Source organism: Vanacampus margaritifer, chromosome 12, assembly GCF_051991255.1.
Source record: "Vanacampus margaritifer isolate UIUO_Vmar chromosome 12, RoL_Vmar_1.0, whole genome shotgun sequence".
Classification (NCBI taxonomy): Eukaryota; Metazoa; Chordata; class Actinopteri; order Syngnathiformes; family Syngnathidae; genus Vanacampus; species Vanacampus margaritifer.
In genome coordinates, this window is record NC_135443.1 from 14,487,872 (window position 1) to 14,501,940 (window position 14,069).

At 40.6% G+C, this 14,069-nt stretch overlaps 3 protein-coding genes across 9 annotated transcripts in view; 2 read left to right on the forward strand and 1 right to left on the reverse strand.

Annotated features, from left to right (window-relative positions):
• The first annotated feature begins 360 nt into the window (after positions 1-360).
• LOC144061953 (zinc transporter ZIP9) lies at positions 361-6,728 on the forward strand. Its single transcript, XM_077582912.1, has 7 exons — positions 361-1,058; positions 1,219-1,333; positions 1,418-1,552; positions 1,780-1,842; positions 3,687-3,772; positions 5,537-5,671; positions 5,750-6,728. Exons 1-7 carry the CDS (start codon positions 963-965, stop codon positions 5,996-5,998), a joined length of 879 nt encoding a protein of 292 aa, XP_077439038.1. The 5' UTR covers positions 361-962; the 3' UTR covers positions 5,999-6,728.
• Positions 6,729-6,922: 194 nt separating this feature from the next.
• LOC144061070 (uncharacterized) lies at positions 6,923-9,943 on the reverse strand. The gene has a single exon (XM_077581135.1). It carries the CDS (start codon positions 9,673-9,675, stop codon positions 7,990-7,992), a length of 1,686 nt encoding a protein of 561 aa, XP_077437261.1. The 5' UTR covers positions 9,676-9,943; the 3' UTR covers positions 6,923-7,989.
• A 536-nt stretch (positions 9,944-10,479) lies between these two features.
• tacc2 (transforming, acidic coiled-coil containing protein 2) overlaps positions 10,480-14,069 on the forward strand; it is a 47,919-nt gene continuing 44,329 nt past the window's right edge. For 2 of the 7 annotated variants that reach the window (XM_077581125.1, XM_077581127.1), the window contains exons 1-3: positions 10,480-10,627; positions 10,792-10,895; positions 11,093-11,189. Coding sequence is in view for 3 of the 7 variants with exons in the window: in XM_077581127.1 (XP_077437253.1) it covers positions 10,894-10,895; positions 11,093-11,189 (99 nt within the window). In the remaining 4 variants the exon portion in view is untranslated. Of the gene's footprint in view, positions 10,628-10,791; positions 10,896-11,092; positions 11,190-11,704; positions 12,077-13,314; positions 13,460-14,069 lie in introns of those variants that run through there. The other 5 variants (XM_077581129.1, XM_077581123.1, XM_077581126.1 and 2 more) reach the window with 5 other exon arrangements.

Genomic DNA, 14,069 nt, shown 5'->3' on the forward strand with positions numbered 1-14,069 from the left:
AGGGGGGTATTTGTCCCATTTATAAATGTTTTTGGGCAAAAACAAAACGTGGTAATGGGTTTCCGGTGGATAACCAGAAATGTGAGAGCCAAAGTTTAATTGGCTAGGTTTAGATTGAGCCATGGGTCTGACATCCGCATGAGTTGGGAACATTACCATCATTGCAGTGCTTCTCAATTTTTTGTTATGGCTTTATTTCAAACTCTTTGACTGACAGCCCTCCCAGATAAAAGTGATATTTGATATCTAGTTATTCTGGTGGCCAATGGCAGTGGAGACAAACTAAAAAGCAAAGGAACATGTTGTAATGCAACCATTCTAAATATAATAGTTAATTAGGTTTTACATTTCACTGTTATTTTTTTTTTCAAATATTTTTTTTATTGACCAATATTTACAAGCTTTTTATTTATATATATATATATATTTTTTTTTTTTAAATATTTGTTAACACTACATATGTATTACTCTCGCTAAATACCGTTATCAAAGTGGGTTTGTTTAATAAAATATAGACTCTGATATTACTTTTAATGATAATGCACGTGCTTCATAATTTGGACAGTGTAACAGTTTTTGGGGACAGTAACAGAACCAGCCCAGAGAGCCATGCACGAGCAAACCACCTTCTAACGCAAAACATGGAAAAAAGATTCAAGTGACTTCGTGCAAGATGATCATGTTAAATACATTTCAAGGCGTGTTCTACAAAGAGTTAAAAAAACGAGACTGCGTGCCCTTTTCTTCTTCCCCTGCTGGTGCAACGACCGAACCGGCTCAGCAGTAGCAGGACGGTCACGAACGGAACGGAGGCTCGACGTGGAAGACGAGAATGGAAGAACAACATGATTTCTAACAAATGTTGGCCTCGTGGACGCATGCTGTCACGTTTAATGTGGCAAGAAAAAAGACTCCACTCGTGATTTAAAAAAAAAAATCCGTCGTAAAAACAAGTCGGCGAAATGGACGGGGGTTTGAGCATTACTTTAATATCAGTAGCAATGTTTGTCGGTTGCTTCCTACTCGGATTTATCCCTCTGTTGTTTCGACTTTCGGAGGTAAGTCGCGTCACAAAACTCGATTTTCCGTGTTTAAAAAATATACATTTTGCTAATATGGCGTGTGCCCTTATATGGCCATTTAGCGGTAGAAACGCGGCTTTTCGTAGCCCTCGAGTTAAAAAATAATAAAAATACGTGCTTGTGTGTTTGTTTGCAGAGAAGCCTGCACTTCATCTCCATCCTGGGTGCAGGCTTCTTGTGTGGAACAGCTCTCGCCATCACCATCCCCGAAGGAGTGGGCTTAATGCAAGAGTCCTGGTCACACCAGAACGGTCATTATCATATCATATAGACACGTGTTCTATTCTCATGCGTGTGTGTATGGGCTAAATTTTGCATCCCCTCTCTTCTTGCAGCTTCTTTATCTGCTGTGAACGAAACCTCCAAAGCAAGACCCCCCTCGCCTCAGCTGTGGATCGGAGTGGCTTTGACGTTCGGATTCATCTTCATGTTTGTGGTGGATCAGCTGGCCAGTTACTTCTCCATGTGTGGTAGGCCTAAGAAGTGGACATTTGGCTCATTTGAACTTGACGGAAAAATACTGACATTGCGAACCAGCTAACTGACCCTCTGTGGTGAATTTAAAGAAACATTGCTTCATTTATGTGCTGATTCTGGTTGGACATCTAACATCCACATGTAGTGGATTTTTTAAATGTAGGTCAGTGTGGCGGAATCACTATGTTGATTTTTTGTTGTTGTTGTTGTGTCATTTCAGGAAAAACAAATCCTAATAGTGATGCCATCACAGCCACACTGGGGTTGGTTATTCACGCTGCAGGTACAGTAATATTAACTCCACTTGTAGTAACCAGTTTGTGTTTACCAGCGGCACGCATCACATTGTAATGCACGAGGGCAAAGGGTCATCCACAAAGCAATGTGCAAGGCTTCATGTGACTCACCATGTGTGCTTTTGTTTCTTCTCTATTAAAGCCTGGCTTTCGAGTAGTGATACTCAACTTGCAGGGTTTACGTCAACACCGACGTCAAATTTTTTATTGAAGTGGTTTCGAACTACAGATAGTCAGTTACTGCTGTAACCAATTTAGGTTATGACATAAGCGTAACTCATAAACTGATTACACCCTGTACGGTGACCTATTTCAGTTCAGTGCAGTATATTTACAGAGCCTTTTCTTGGAGATAGGGTTAAGGACACTTAAGACATTTACCAAACAATAAATACCATTTAAAACCAAAGTCATCCCAGTCAATAAGAATGAGCTCCCCTTGGGTGGTTTTCCTCACATGGTTTTTGTGCCTGACCCAGATTTTTTATTATATATATATTTTTTTTACATAAAATATAATAGGGATGTCGAGGGGGGGTTCTTTGTTGTATTTTGGATTTTTTAACTGTACAGCACTTTGAGTTGCATTTTTTTAAATGAAAAGTGCTATATAATTAAAGTTTGATTTGATAAAATTCAAGATTCTGATACCGCTTGTACTTAAGTTTAACACTTAAACCACCAACTTTAGAACTGCAAGATGAATGCTAAAACTGTGCCATCACTTCTATACTTATGTTTAAATGACAGTATACATATTATGATTTCATCATTCCTTGTGATTTAAGCGGCGCCCATTACAAGGTCTGTTTTTTGCCTGCAGTCAGTTGGAATAGTCTCTAGCTGCTTGTGACCCTGAACAGGATAAGCAACATAGAAAATGGATTCAGATTCCTAAAACTTGACTCTGGGTGGATATGTGAAGGATTTCGCAACTTTAAACTATTCATTTCCAAGGACCAAGGCAGAATTATATGCCTAACATAAGGAACAGATAATTAACTGGCCAACATTTTCAGTAGAGGTGAGAATCTTTGAATGTCTCACGATTCAATTCCGATTTTTGGGTCCGCAATTCGATTTTCGATTAAGAATGCTTTTTGATTCAAAATGATTTGATTGCCAATGATTTTTGCTTCAAACTATAGATGTGCAAGGAATTGTAATGATCTACTTCAGTCTGACTCGCTAATGCTAATTAGCGTGCTACTCGCGGCACTTTTATCACTCAAAAAAAAAACAGCTCCACACTGCAAAAAAATAATTTTTATTGGAATAACTTGATCGGGACTTTTTGCTTCTTTTCTCTAATGTGGCTACAACTTATTAGTGTATTAGACCGTGTGGAACCACACTGCCCCTAAGTGGCCAAACCGGGTACAACATGAGCAGCGCTCCAAATAAAGGCACACACAGACAAAGGCAAGACAGTATAAAATAATTTAAATAAGATCGATTTTGGGACATTTATAATCGATTCTGAATCGCGATTCTTATGAGAATCGATTTTTTGGGGCACACCCCTAATTTTCTGGTCACTGGGAAGGAACATTTAAAGGCGACACAATACATATTGGTCACAATCTAAAACCGTTCTAAGCCCAGCACAAAAGACAGCTTGAATTCAATTTTCTCATGGAGGCAGCACTTTATCACCAAGCCGTCAAATTACACTTGGCAATTAGTGTAAAGATTCTTGTGATAGGTAGATTTTGTGGCAGCCACCAACTACGCTACAAGTAAACAAACTGAATGTTGACTTTTGAGATCAGCACCCTCTGAATGTTGCCTGCCGTTTTTGTGACCAGTTTGTGTTTTGTTTTGCAAATAGCTGACGGCTTCGCTCTTGGTGCGGTGGTAGCCACGGGCCAGGTGACCGTGCAAGTCATTGTGTTCTTAGCTGTGATTCTACACAAGGTGAGAGTATTAAGATGATGAATTGTGCTGCATTCAGGACTGTTGGGGAGGTGTAAATAATCCCGAGATGATCTAGTTCCATGCAGAACTGGTGATGCTGAACGACTGCATCTTGTATTTCGAAAAATATAGCGTCTTTGTGGACTGCCATTTTTCTATGGTGTCACATTACTGAATCTTGGGGCGGTCGGTGTATATCAGCTTCCCTTGGGTGTGTGAGTAGGAACTTCCCTAGTGTCACAGATAAATTTACAACTTCCCAGGTTTCTGGAATGCAGCATAACAAATCTGGTTTTACTCCGCAAGACCAAATGCACAATTTCCATATAATGTTTGTACACGGTTTCTTTGATTGTTTCTGTGTACATTAAGTGATATTTGATAAGAACTTGCGTGTAGAAAAAAAAAAACTCCAAGCGTCGACTTGACACCATGCAGTGACAATATGGAAATAAATGCAAAAAATAAAAAAAAAATATTGGCTGGTAACTGCTGTTTTCTGAGGCTGAGCCATGATTGGTCGTTACCTGAGCCATGACAAAATGGCTGCTCATGAGATGGCTAAAAATAGGTGGATTTTGCTCCTTAATCATATTCTAGCAGCGACATTCAACGTATTATTGTAAGGAAGTTTTATGGTTGACTTTCTCTTTAATTCTCTTTTACTGAAGTTTTGACTTACAGCAGGTGTTTTTAGAGTCATCATCTCTATTAGCAGTGGAAAGGGACCAAGCTCAAGTGCAAAACTGAGTAATTGAAGCCCCCAGCCCCAGATTATTATTATTATTTTTTTTACTTCTTACACTACTTTACCAACATTGACGTAACTTTTTTTCCCCCTCACTGTCTGACATGAAATCAGACAAAACGTTTCCGGTTTAGACCTAAGTCAAACAGTTTAAAGACAATGGTACAAAATATTTATGAAATGTATGTAAACTTTTGACATTGAAAAAAAGAATGAAAAATTGTCTTTAACTCATTCCATTGTCGGCTATAGACGTCAAAAATTCATTTGAACATTTTTTTCCCCCCATTTTTGTTAACAAGAGTATGAAAACCTAGATTTTTTTATTGTATTAGAACAGATATAAAATTTGTGATTAATCGTGAGTTAACTAGTGAAATCATGCGATTAATTCCGATTAAAAAAATTAATCACCTGACGCCCCTAATTTTTAATAATCTTTTCTTTAAAAAAAAAAGGAAGATGATTAAAAATTTTACAAATATATATATTTTTTAAAAGAAATGATTATAAAAAATTAGGGGCCTCCGGCGATTAAAATGTGTAATCTTAATTAATTGCATGACTTCACTAGTTAACTCACGATTAATCACAAATTTTATATCTGTTCAAAATGTAACACCCCCCCCCCTACAAAAAAAATCTAGGTTTTCATATTCTTGTTAACAAAAAAAACAAAACAAAAAAAGTTAAACTAATAGAAATTGTTGTCTATAGACGTCAATGGCAGTGAATGAGTTAAAAAATACTTTTCATTGTTGTGGCATTCGGCAAATAGAAATAATTTTGGTTATTGTAATTGACCTAGAGCAGCAAAAATGTCTAATTTTATGACAGACACTGCAAAAAAGTATTTTTCTATAGTGTATGTAAACTTATGGTTTCAACTTTCAACTTTGCTTCAATGCATCATTTTTTTTTTACATAAATGTACTTTGTCTCTTGAGCCCCACCTCCAAAATCAGAATTGTGTCATTTGAACAACATGATAAATCTTTCCCATTTGTGCCTGCTAGGCTCCGGCAGCGTTCGGTCTCGTTGCCTTTTTGATGCATGCAGGACTGGAAAAGAAGTTCATCCAGGGACATTTGTTGGCCTTTTCAGCTGCAGCACCGGTTGTTGCCATCGTTACGTACTTCGTACTGCACGCGGTGAGACAGCCCAAACCAGTTATCTTGTCATTCGACACTCAACTGCTTCACTAATTGGCGATGCGTTTGTGTCTGCAGACTTGCTCGTCGTTTCAGAAGCAACTCAGCGCAACGGGCGTCGGTATGCTTTTCTCGGGTGGGACTTTCCTCTTTGTGGCCACCGTGCACGTTCTTCCCGACATCATCAGCAGCAACAGTCGCGCTCGTGGAGGCCATCTCTCCGGTCAACGCCAGCCGCAGAGCCACTTGGGTTGGAAGGAGAGCGTCACTCTTGTTCTCGGGGTGGGGCTTCCTGTTCTGCTGGCTCTGGGGCTTCATGACGATTGAGAAAGGACTCGGATGTCGAAACTGAGCATCGGCAGGGCGAGAAATTGCGGCTCACTCCAAACGTGAACACGGAGTGAAGCCGACATGCCGAGGAGAGAAATAGAGCGTACAGAAAGACATTCTGGATGCAGGTTACGGTGATGATTTTTCCTTGGGGACAAGTGGGACAGTTACCCACCAGATGGTGCTAATGAATGACAGACTATTTGTTTTCTGTGTGGATTGGTTCTTTCAGCACACAGAAGGGAAATCACAAATTGAAATAAAGCACACTGCAGGCATTACTACAGGTAACCTGTTTTGTAGCCATGCCAATTATTTTCAAATAAAACAGCACTGTGAGTGCTTTCAGGCACTGCTATGACATCATTGCTTTTCGTTTGGTCAAATGCCTTGGGAGACAATTTACCCTTGTTAATTTGGTCCCATGGAAACTCTCCCTTGGGTCCATTTATCTCTTTCAGCTTTCCATTGGGTGTAACAAAATGGTGGATAGGTCATATGTTGTCCTTGGTGCACTATTTCCATTCCACAACGAAAAGCTTGGCAGGAAGGTGTTACCTTCAATCAGGTTTTTCTTCTGTCATGCCTGTTAACAGTACACTTATAAGCAACTTATTGTTAACTACTGCTACTAAGACAACAAAGCCTTGCAGGATTGAACAGAGGATGCCATTTTGGAAGTTTGGACATACAGTATTTTACATTAAATGCACAAGTATGAGCAAAGCATGAGTGTCTGTGCATATTTGCATAAACTATATATATATATATATATATATATATATATATTTATATTTTTTTAAAAGGCCTCGTGAGAATTCACTGTTGCCACAGCTACCTTGAAAAGTGCCTTAGTTACTTTACTGATTACTTGATTTTAAAAGTAACTAAATTAGAGTACAAATCACTTTATTATTTTCAGCAGATGTTGACAACTCATCTTAACATAAAAATGACAACTGGTTTTGCCAATACTTTATTTTTATTAAAAAATCAAAGACACTTCTTTGACTTAACAAATTATTTTTATGTATATTTAAAAAAAAAACTGAACATAAATTTCTTCTTTTTAAAAAAATGATATATATATTTTTTAAAACAATTTGACAATTATAGAAACACATTTTAAATCACTCGTCATTTCCTGTAGTAGCATATTTGTTACAGACAGAAGATAGATGATTAGCAGTGGACACGGGTCGAAAATGCACTACAGTCGTTGACTGTAAATTCTACCAAAGCCACATTTTAACCCAGCTACAAAAATGAAGGTGTCGCCTGGTATTTTTTGAAAACATTTCCTCAAGGCACACTGCCAATCTATTTGATTATAGCAAGCTGCTCTTTGTAACAATTTGTCCTAAATATATTTACAGTAGCCTTTTTATTTGACCATTTATGACTGAAAAATCTTATAATTAGTAGATAAACACCTTAGCTGTCAACACAAGTTTTCACACAGTATTCGGGTTTCTGTCTGCGGATGTGACGTTATGTGCTCGTTGTGTAAGTGAAGACGCATAAGTGCAGTTTCATTTTTCGTCAACAGGTGGAAGTAGCGATTCGAAATTGAATATTCTGCGTTCGGTACCTTTAAAACTGCTGGGGCGAAAGTAACCCAATTTATGTCAAAAACTTAACCGAAATTGAGTTGTTTTATGCAAAGCAATCCAGGAAGTTGGGTTTAAACCCTTTCAAAACATTACAGTACTTATTTGGGTTTTGAAAGGCCATGTAAAAGCGCGCAAAAAACAGAATTTGGTCTTATAGGGTTTTTTAAAATCCGAATATTTGGTCATATACTATAAACACGTATAGTATATACCTCATTTGAACTGATCTTTAGTTTGTCTTCTGCTCTATTCGCAAGGACTCTTGGCCTGAACTACTTGTATGCATTTCGGCCATCTTATGCTGCCACTTGCTAAACGAGCCTAACTTGAATAAATGGATTTCTCTGTGTAGGTTTCACATAATTTTCAAAACGGCTAACGATTGTCATTTGAGAGGTTCATTCGGCTGATGGAGGCGGCCAGCTGAGCTTCCTGAGCCATCTGAGCAAAAGAGCGACTTTGAGTCTGCTGCCTCACTCGCTCCCTCAAGTGAAATGACGCCAAGGCCTGCTTGTGCGCCTCCTGCCGGACGTTCTCCCGCTCCCGCAGCAGCCTCTCGCACCTCCTCTCCTTCACGGCGACGCTGCTCTCCCTGACCTTCTTCAACACCTCCTCCTCTCTCTGCAGGCTCTCCCGTATCCGCTGGTGGCGCAGCTGCCTGAGTTTGTTGTACTGACGCGTTTGGTGGATCTTCTTCCTTTGCTGGGCCCACGTGTGCTCGCCGGCTCTCTGCGTGCGTTGCTGACTCAGCTTGACCAGGAGGTGTTTGTGTGTGAGCTGCTGGATGCTGTGCAGCTTGGCCCGGAGTTGCGTCCTCAGCATTCGCTTCTCCTCCTGGGCCGCCCGTTCCTGGAGCTCCATCAGCCGGGCCTCCACGTCGCGAGCGTGTTTCTCACGGGAACGCCGCATCTTCCTCTCCAGCGCATCCCTCAAACGTGACTCCTCGTCCTCCACCTGTTTCTCCACTTGTTGTTTCAGGAGCATGTGGTTGAGCAGCTCCCTTCTGTTCACCTCCCGTAGACGCTTCTCCTCCTTCTTCTCCAAGCGCAATTTGCTCCATCTTGCTTTCTGCTCCCTCTCCGCAGCTCCCTGTCTCTCATTGTCTCGCTGCCTTTTGTCCACCACCTCCATTTCTCTCAGCACTTTCTCCCGGCAGCATTTCCTCCCCTGCGCGTCCTTCTGCGCAGCTGCCATCTGTCCTCTACGTTGCGCCTCCACCTGCTCCTTCAGCCTCCTCCAGCGCTCTTCTTGCAGCAGCACCTCCCTTTTGAGCTGCCCTACTCTCTCTTCTTCCCGACGCGCTCTCAGCCTCCTGCGGGCCTCCAGCTCCTCGTGCCAGCGTTGCACACTTTGCATCAGCTCCTGCGTCCTCCTTTTGTCCGCCTGCGCCTGCCGGGCCTGTTCCTGCCTGCGGGCCTCCTCCCGCTCCTGGTCATTCCGCTGTCTGTGACTGAGGTGTCCCACCTCCTCCTGGTGCTTCAGCAGCATGAGAGCTGCAATCTTGCGGTCCGTCTGTGATATTGGGACACACATCTCCCTCCTGATGTCTTCAGTGAGCCTCTGTAGTTTCAACTGGATAGCCGGAGAGTGTCTGAAGTCACCTAAACTGCAGCTTGTGTTCCTGTCTGGTTCTTCAGCAGCACAGCAGGATGTTTTACTCACACTTTTGTCCCTAATACATAGTTCCGCGTATGGAATTTGATCCATTGTCTTGGTGTGATGTCTTGTTTCCAGGCTTGAGACTTTCTTAGTGCTCGGCCACCTGGCAACCTGCTGGATAATCCTCTCCCTCTCATCTCGGCACTTTTGCAAAAGCTTCCTTCTCTCCTTTTCATGGGATTCGTGCATAACTTGCACTGCTTCTAAAGTCAAGTCACACTGCTCAGACAATAAATTATTCAGAGATTTCATCAGAAGGTCAACAGGTTTGATGCCAAGTCGTGCACAGGACTCCAAGGAGCGAGGGCTTGTTAAAACGTACCTGCTCTTTTCTGCATTAGCAGAGTCAAAGTTGTTCAGATCCAAGTGAGGTGGAGGCGAAGATGACCTCAGCTCTCCCATATTGAAGCAAGACCTATGTTACTGGACTGCAAAGATGCACTGAAGAGCCTCAAAGTGGAATACAGCTCAGTCGGTTCTTCAGCGTGACAGGGTCATGAAGGGATTAGTTTGTCCATGTGACCAGTCTATTATGCCTATCCTCGTAAATGAAATGAAAACAATTCAGTCAGTCCAAACAAATGTAATCATGTGAAATCAACAATATTTTCTCCCTATAATGTTAAATTTCATTAAAGCAAAGTAGTAGTAAATTATGATGAATATACACAAAATTATTTGGAATTCAACAAATAGTTTAATTTTTTTTGACCATAATAGACACATATGTGGAAATAAAAAAGAAGAAGATATTTTTACCAAGATAAAATATTGTGCGTTTTCTTTAACATTTTTTAGGGTTTAGAACCTATTTCATCTACAATTTATTTTTAAACAAAAAATACTTAATGTTTGCCTTGTATAAGTACAAAAAAATCTGTTTGAATTAATTAAAAAAAAAGCACACAAAAAAAGTACTAAAAAAAATCTGACTACAAAAATAAGTTAAATCCTATGAATGCAGTGATTTGCACAGAAAATACATTTACATTAAAATATGATAACCTCTCTAAATTATCGTCAATGTAAAAATAAAACGAGCAAAATTAAAAATAAATAAATAAATAATCTATTAACCTTTTGCCAGCAGCTGAATGTGATTTGGGACTATTTGTGGTTGCCGTTGCCATAGCAAGACAAACAACTTCAGTAAAGACAAAACAAGAACAGCTTCACTGTGTCCAGCTCGCTCTACAACTTTTTTTATTGCGCCATCTACCGTCCAGTTAATGCGTGGAGGATCGAGATATGGAGGTTTACAGTGGGGCTTGTCTGCAACATGACGACAACGACATTGGCCTCCAGAGCCAAAAGTACAAGTACACAACCTCGGTCAATATTACAACTCATTCAGGTGAGTGAATCACGACATTGTCAGTCAAGTACCACCACCAGTATTCATACCTTCAGTCACAGGTCTTATTAGCCACATAGCTACACATGCCCCCATCAGTTGTTTGCATTAGAAGTTATTCATTCCACATCATTATGAGGGATCTTTTTCTCTTTGTCTGACAGGTGTCCTTCGTGGGAGTCCACTGGCTAGAAAAAGGGGAAGAGGAGCGGTTTAAAGATCAAATCAGTGTTTTTTAAGTGCTACGCGGCTACACCTTCCACTAAATGTAAGTTAGAGTGATTTTAACCATATACTTCATATGGAGTTTTTTTTTTTTGGTTCAACATTGGACTTTTTAGTATTTGCCTGATGATGTATGGTGAGTTAAGAGATTCTATGCACCTCCACTATTCTAAACATTCTGATTAATATTGTATTTGTGGAATATGAATTACAGAATCCACCCATTTTTATCCTTCTCAGGGGGTGGCCATTTTGCCACTTGTTGTCTACTGAAAATGACATCATAGTGCCTAAGAGCTCAGCTTGCGAATGTCACATGACCAAACCCAGAAAGCAGGTGAGCCGTGACACTCTTTAACGTAGTCATACTTTCAATTAAAGCGGTACTTAGGTCGCATGGATGAAAATGCAAATTGAGAAACGGCTTTTGCTTTTATGGGCATGTGGAGATCTTGTGTGTTGTCATGTGACTGCCTGCCTTTCAAGTCGTTACTTTTGATTGGTTAAACAGAATCACGTGACAGTGTTTTATACATAGTCTCTGTGTATGTAAGGGATGTTTTTAAAAACATCTAAACCAAAAACAAAACAGATGCTGCATTAAGCTTCTCTGACAAGCAAAAAAACCCCATATATAACACATACAATTTATTGATTCATAATTGGATGTAAATATAACAAATACAAATAGGTTAAAAGACATTGCAGCTTCTCTTCTACTGGATATACTCAATTAGGTTGACTGCACTTGTAAATGCTGTCTTATGACCATGTACTGCCGTCATTCTCAATGCCTCCGAGAGCATTTAAAGAGCCAGACACCCTTTATTCCGCTTCCTATGTTTCTCCCTCCCTGTGCATTTCCCTCCAAAGCCGTGCCTTCGTGTGCCTCCGTGCAACTGATGTGAGTTGCAGCCAAGGCTACAATGCAGCAATTGCCATCTCCCGCTCATCTGATTAGGCAGGATTCCTTATGTCATGTCGATTTTTATATAACGATGGCTTGAAAGAATGTCACAGATGCCACGCAGGGCAGCGCATCTATTAGTCACTCAGACGCGCACGTTTTCAAAGATCTTGCTGCTTCGGCGATGCTGTGGCTGAGCGACGAGGATGCAGTTCTGCAGGAAGGTGCTCTGCAAGCCTTGTAGTGCCAGAGTCACCTCGCCAGAGGAGGACATGGAATACAAGATGGGGGGCTGCATCGGAATTTCACCAAGACAGGTAATCGGCGGAGGGAGCTGCTTTTGCGAGAGAATAGATGGTTGTGATCAAAAAGGCAAATCGAGTAGGCGCATTGTAGTGATGGGGGGGGGGGGGGAGCGTGACATCAAAGGGGGAAGCCACAGGGAGATGGTGGAGGAGGATTGAAAGGGTAGAAGGCAATTGGAGAATGGAATTTCATGATTTTGTTAACATTTTGATTAATGCAATGCAGTTTTGTATAAGGAAGTCAAGATTTGGAGCTCAAACCTGTTTGGTCCGGCTTGTCTTTTGTAGTCACACCTGGAGAGCTGCAGGTAGGAAAGATCAAGACATACCTGTAGAGTGAAAAGGGGAGGAGTCAAATCTGAGCCTGCTACAAGCTAGTATTCGATTGTACTGTATGTATTGCAACAAGTGGATGCACAGGTCTATTATGCTTAGTTTCTGGAATTTTCTACAATGTCTTGGAGTCTATCTTTGGAAACGGTTTTCGAGGGCAATATTGTTGGACCAGAGACAGTGCCTGCTTCGCAACTTCTATTCTAGTTCATCCGAAAGGTGTTCGGTTGGTTGTGGTCAGGGCACAAAATGGCTCTCATAAAATCTTGCGTTGAATAGCATGCAGCGTTAATTCAACACCAACAGTTAAATTCAAAAGGTTTCTACTTTCTATATTGGTGCACACTAAATCTAGTTAAAACAACAATTTTTAAAGTGCAATTTTTTTTACACTGCGAAGGAGTTAAAACAATTCTGATGGTAGTTGAAATTTCACACTAATCAACATTGGTCAGTGTTGATGTTACACTACACTAGTATGTGGCGTTAAAATACTACACCATCTAGTGGTGTAGTATCAGAAAAAGTTGTTTTTACTAAATTGTTTCTAAAAAAATAATACTTTAGCGAAAAAATTATAATAATTTTTGAATCTGTGGCCTATAGTTTACCTTTTCAAAAAATTACTTCATGAACTAGCCCAAACTCTTTCTGTTTGAGTGTTGATCCAGATGAATTAATTGATTTACTAAGAGAGGTGTGTCTCAAAACTTTGTGCATACTCCAAGACTCACTCACACTGAGTGAGTCATGAGCAGGCCGACCTGTCACTTTCACTCTGAGCAGTTATGGCCTCCTCAGATCCAGTTCTATCTCCTCCCTCCAATATCGCCTTCCCTCCCCCTGACGCCACTTTCCTCACTTCTCTTCCTGTCCAGCATTCACCTCGGGCCACCTATCAAACACCCTTTAGCGCCAGCTCCCCACCTGCTCGCCCCACGTGCAATGCAAAAATAGCATCAGAGAAACTGAGGCTCCGCGCAGGAGACGACAGAACTTTAGTCAGACCGTAAACACGGACTGGAGGATCTTGTGCAAGCTTGAATTCTCTTCTTAGCGGCGGTGAGTAGCAAAGCACTTTGGTTTCTGTGGTTTTCTTTGGAAGTGTCGTGATGAAGATAGTAAGGTAAAATGTGATAATAATTGACTCTGGCCTAATTTAATTATTTTAATGCATTGAAATGGGACTCTGACATTTTAAACAATTTCTACCGTGCAGACTGCTTGTGAATAATCTTATGTACAATACATGCAATTTAATGCTAATATTGTCATAAATAGATGTGTTTAAGGCTGCGCAAGTGCAGGGGTAGCATACAGGGCAGTAAATGCCACTCCATGTAGGGGCTCGTGTTGGATTGTCAGTTATAATATAATAGTCGTGTCATCCCGCTTATAACTGTTGTGCTTTTTGTTGTGGCAAAAAGCTCTGAAATGTTTCCACTAGTTCAAGTGTGCACACAATTACAACATGGAGGCTGAAATTACATCCCTTTCATCCAGACAGCAAGCAGGCTGGAGCGGAGAAGTGTTGCCACACCACAGAATAAACACAGTAAAAAACACGTGTTCCTATTAATAATATTATGCAAACATATCTAAATATAATGAGATTTAAACAAATGTATACATAAATTTGGCTTTCCAACAACAATGATGATCAGCTGTGACG